Raw genomic sequence first — 5,387 nt, 5'->3', positions numbered from 1 at the left:
ATCCACGGTTGGGGTGGCTCTCCAACATCCTAACTTCCTGGGGTTTCTTCGAAGTCCATGGGGAAGGGTCCTTAAATTCTAAAACTCCAACCGCAACTCTCCCATATAATTGAACAAACCAGTCTTGTTCCCACACTGCACCCTGTCCTCAGTGGGGTCCCTACTTGCTCACCTTGGATAGTTCCTTGGGGTCCCAGTGATTCTACATCCTCTAGACACTGTCTTCGCTCAAGTTGTGGTTCTTATACCACTATTTTAGTATATGGTTTGGTATCCCCTTGGAACCCACTGTGTATTAGTGCTATTTATTATTGTTTCTGTGCTACAGTATAGTGCGCTTTGAGAGTATCTTTGTTTAGAAGATACTTTATCGTACTAGAGTTATATTGAAAAATACATATTTAACTACTGTGTGGTTCTCCTTTCATTTAATCAATACTATAAGGTTGCATTCTGTTAAAAAAAAAAAAAAAGATTCTTAACATTCCTTCAAGATGAAGGCTTATCTCCACAGCTACCACTTGAATCGCTTTCTAAGGTTATCTTTTGACCTCTTAAATCACCGTAAGGATTCTTCGGACTGGTACAGGTTGCCCACTTTAATTAGTCGACAGCATATACCAGGTTTCTTCTCACAGCAGCCATTGGGGAAAGGGGGGCTGGGGAGGAGGGTTCAGGTTACGTTGATAAAACTCTACCTTCAGCCTTGCGTTTTGTAAATGTCACCAGAACTCCTTGATGTGCAATATGGGTCTATATTGCCAGTTAGTCGTTGTGTATTCTCTCATATTGTATGGCCTATTAGCCCAATGTACACCTGGACCGTACAATGCTGCTTGCAATTTGACCTTAGCAGGTGCTTTCCGAGTGCCTATTCATGTCTCTGGTTGGGTCCTGGCTTGACCATGTCATGCCAGTTCGGGTATCATCTCAGTAATTTCTAATCTAGTGAGATGGATTGTCTAAACTTAAAGCTTTAAGGGCTGATGGATTTAGAACCAAGTACAGTATAATCCTTATAGAGACACTAAAAGTCATCTCTTCCACCACTAACTTTCAACATTTGGCAATATTCCAGGCTTTTTATTTTTGATTAATAGTATGTCTTGTTGCTTCCCTACAGTAAATGTGTGCATCCTAGCTGTGCAGAATGAGTGTTGTCTCCTCTAGATGTGATATTTATTGTGTAGCTCTTACAGAAGGGATGCACAGCTGCTCAAATGTCAATCTTCAAGATGACCTCTGGAGTGTTTGGACAGCATTTGTGCTCTCTTCCCTTAGTAGAAAGCCTGAAGCTTGAGGTGAGAATAGGTTTAGAATAAAATACCAGAAGGCTAGCACTTGAGCCTTGAAGGCAGAGCACTTCTTCTTCCGTGGTATTTGGACACCATCCAGTGTACAATACTTGTTTCAGACAAGCAACACTCTGGTATAGTTTGAAAGTTTGTCTAGAGTTGTGTGTACTTTAACCACATTTTAGGATCAACAATGGATTTGCCAAGGAGAGCTTGTGACAACAATTACTTTCTTCTGGGAGAAAGTCAGGAAGGGTCTTGCTATGTTTATTATATTTAAAATTCTACAGATACTGGAATCTCGATCACCCAATGGCACCTTTCCAGTAGCCTTGATGGAAACAATGGGCAGGATTGGGCCCTCAGCCGGCATGGATGAAAGCACTTTTGTATCCCAAATTATGGAGAAAATAGGGGTTAATTTGAGCTATTTGAAAGAACCCACCTTCTGACCGCTGATGGGATAAAGATGGCCAATGCACAAACTACCATGAGTGAGGTATAGGAACTTGCGTAGTAGTTGACCAACTTTCCTCCTCAAATGACTGATGGCTGAGCCAATGTTTAGCCCTTTGTAGTGGTTGCTAGTAGACTGTTCTATCTGAAGTACCTAAAATAGAACAGTCTCCTTTCATTACCCTGCCCTCCAAACATCTGCATATTTCTTTTTCTTCTACTATTTCATGTATGGAGGAGGACAGTGGTTGTCTGGATGTTATGATGGAATATTAGAAGGCTTGATAAGCATGAGAATTTCCCTAGGGTTGGTTTCAAAGTCTGACCCACCCGGTTCTTTTTAGCGCTTGGATTACATGCAACATCCAGAACACCACATTCCTTTGGGTCCATATATAGTCTCCCTCTATAAAGGGAGGCATGACATTCTAACCCGAATTTAACTTTTGGTTCAAAGCTCATGTTAACAAGTTGAGGGCAGAAGGATTAATTATGGCTGTTCAAGGTGGGTGTAGTTGCATGGAATGTAACACTCATCCCGTGCTTGAGGCTGAGGCCCTTGCTGGATGAAGGCCATTGGACACCATGGATGCTGTATGACGTGTTGAACAAGCAAACACTAGACCGTTTCTGTACTACAAACGATCTGCATGTTAATTCTGCAGCTCTTTCTCTTTCGAGAGTGACCCTGTAAATCCAACTCCTCTCTCCCCCGGTTTTTCATCTGAGACTATTCTTCCTTCAGGCAGCAGGTGACCTATTCAGCAACCCCAAGGGTGGAGCTTTAGGCTTCACTGCATTGTAGGAAACCAGAAACTGGACTCCCCTGGGAAGGGATTTGTTAAAATCCATAGAACTTCCACTCGAAGGCTGTGTGCCTCACTTACCACAGTCTGCCATGGTGTAGGGTTTGAGCAACCAGTACCACTGGATGTCTTTTGGCTAGCCCATCTGGTCAAACGTAATGTATAGGAATCACTGGTTTCTGGAGAATTGTCTTCTGAACAGTTTAACAATTGTACTGAGTATGACTCTATGTATAGAAGGGGGGTGGGGTGTTGGGAGGGAAGCTTCTTCAAATTTCCTTCCCAAGAGAAAGTAGAATGTTCTGAACATTTACTTCATTTTATAAAACCTTCTCTTGTTTGTTCCCTCTTCGTTCTACAGGCCTCTGGGAAAGACGAGGAAATGGCAAAAGAGGCGATGAAGACGATGGACTTGGATGGCGACCAGAAGGTTTCCTTCAGAGAGTTTGCCGTATTTTTAGCAACTCTGAGTATGCTAATGGAGGAATGTGAATCCTGATCTAAACTCATTTTTCTCAGTTTAATAAAAAAATAAATATGGTATTTTGTTAGATTATTCATCTTTTCAGTAAGATGTCAGTCTTGGCAAGTGAGTGTCACATGGTTGATCGTTAAGGGTCGATCTCCACGAGAGTTTCCTGCTTTCCTAGTCTGCATGAGTGTGGGGAATGGAGCAATACAAGGCTACATATATGGGGTCCTTGAATGTACTATGTACTCTCCCGTTTTCGAATTAATGTTTGCAATGGACTGCCAAGTGAGAACTGCATACTTTTTTTTTTCTTCAAAACCATTTTTATTAGAGGGTCAAGCATGTGCAGGCACAGCCCTCCACCATCAGGAGGAGACTGTCAACAAAGTATGAAAAGGCACATTTATGGCATAGCATCGAACCCCTCGTATACGGCAATTTTCAAAACATTCAGAACACACAGCCACCCACCCCCCAGAACTTCCCCAATCCCAAACTACTGCCCACCCCTTATCCCACCCTAACCCTGTGCACGGGACCATTAAGCAACCAGAATAGAAGAGGGATAGATGTGGGGCCGGTCAGCGGCCTAAGGTGCAGGGTCCACATCTTGAGGCAATGCATCGTCCATGTCCATAGGAGGGTCGAGGGGGAGGCCCCTATAGTCCGCCCACCGCTTCCATATTTTGAAATGCTTGCGGGGGCACCCCCGAGCCTCAAAAACAGGCTGCTCCAGTCCCATAATGAAGTCCAGGCCTGCCTTCCATGCACTAAGGGGAGGGGCTCGTTCGCTCTTCCAGGCCTGCGCCAGGTCCCTCTTTGCCACCACCAGTCCCAACAGCAGTAGGTGGCGCTTGTAGACGTGGCCCCAATGTTCTCCAACACATGCAAAAGGCCCAACCGGGGTGTACGGGGCAAATCCCATCCCAACACCTCAGACAGGCAACCCCAAACCCCAGCCCAAAACAGAGTCAACCGCTCACAAGACCATACAGTATGAAGGAGGGTGCCCCTCTCTGAACCACACCGCAGACACTCCGGGTTGGCAACCAGACCCGCCCGCCACAGTCGCTCCCTCGTAAAATAAGCTCGGTGCAGATATTTAAATTGTATAAAGCGGAGGCGGACTGCAATGGCCGTCCCCCGGGGGGATTCCAGGGCTTCGTGCCAATCGTCTTCGTCCAAAGGGCCGACATCGGCTTCCCATAGGGCCTTCAGTGTCAGGAGCGAGGGGGAGCAGTGCGTGACCAGGGATCGGTAAATCTGGGAGACTTTTTTATCACCCAAGTCACCCATAAACAGCTTTGCTTCTATGGGACTGAAGTCTGGGAGCTGCTCCAGCCCTACCAGGCTAGGAGTAAGGGCGTGGCGGAATTGGAGGTAGCGAAAGAACTGGGAACTGGGCATGTCAAACTCAGTGCTGAGCTCCTGAAAGGATTTAAGAGTGGTGCCGGAGAGCACATGCCCCAGGGACGAAATCCCAATTGCGTCCCAGCCGTCAAAGCCCTGCAGCGACGCCAGCGCCGGCAGCAGGCCGTTACGCCACAGCGGAGTCTCCGCCGTAACTTTGCCCCACCACCCCATGCGGTGTAGAGCCTTCTGCCAAACGGCAAACACTAACTGGGTCACGCGGGGGAGCAGCCGTCTCCTCCTGGCCAAGTACAGCAGAGTGTGGAGAGAGGTGCCGTCCATCAGAATGTGCTCCAGGGCATAGGCCGGGTCACCACGGTCCCCATACCACCACTCATTGAGCACCAGGAGATGAGAGGCCTGAAAGTAGGACCGCATATCCGCGGTAGCCAAGCCACCGCAGTAGGTAGAGAGGAAGCACGTACGGAGCGCCACTCTAGAGGCACCTCCAGCCCACAAGAACCTGCCTAACACTGAGTCAACACTGCAAAACCACTGCGGGTCAATCGGGTATGGATGGTTTTGCAGCTGGTAAAGAAGACGAGGCAAGGCCACCATTTTGAAAATGACCGGCCATATATGTTAAGGGGCATACGTGTCCACGTTTTGATGTCCAGCTGGACCCGGTCCCAGACCGGCTGAATGTTCCGGCCCCATGCCACCGTAGGCGAGGCAGAGAGAAAGACTCCCAGGTACTTCACTCCCTCCACTGCCATCCGAAGGGAGGCTGCCCATGGAAGGTCCATCGCGCCATCACCCAGCACCCAGAGAGTCGATTTGCGCGGGTTAAGATAGAGTCCCAACGCCTGGCCGAAGCCCCGCATCAACTCCAGAACCCGGGGGCCAGTAACTCGGAGGTCGGTCATAAAGAAGAGCACGTCGTCCGCATATAAGGCAATGCGGTCCGTGTGATCCGAGCCCCAGACGAAGCCCTGATACAGCGCGTCA

The 5,387-nt window shown here is 47.9% G+C and overlaps 1 protein-coding gene across 1 annotated transcript; it reads left to right on the top strand.

The window, feature by feature from the left end:
• The first annotated feature begins 2,786 nt into the window (after nucleotides 1-2,786).
• Nucleotides 2,787-3,092, top strand: LOC147673660 (protein S100-A2-like). The gene has a single exon (XM_086945520.1). The coding sequence runs from the start codon at nucleotides 2,787-2,789 to the stop codon at nucleotides 3,054-3,056; it is 270 nt and encodes an 89-aa protein (XP_086801646.1). The 3' UTR covers nucleotides 3,057-3,092.
• Nucleotides 3,093-5,387: the final 2,295 nt, after the last annotated feature.

This window comes from Lissotriton vulgaris, chromosome 12 (assembly GCF_964263255.1).
Source record: "Lissotriton vulgaris chromosome 12, aLisVul1.2, whole genome shotgun sequence".
NCBI classification, from domain to species: Eukaryota; Metazoa; Chordata; class Amphibia; order Caudata; family Salamandridae; genus Lissotriton; species Lissotriton vulgaris.
This window is presented reverse-complemented; position numbering and strand designations above follow the sequence as displayed.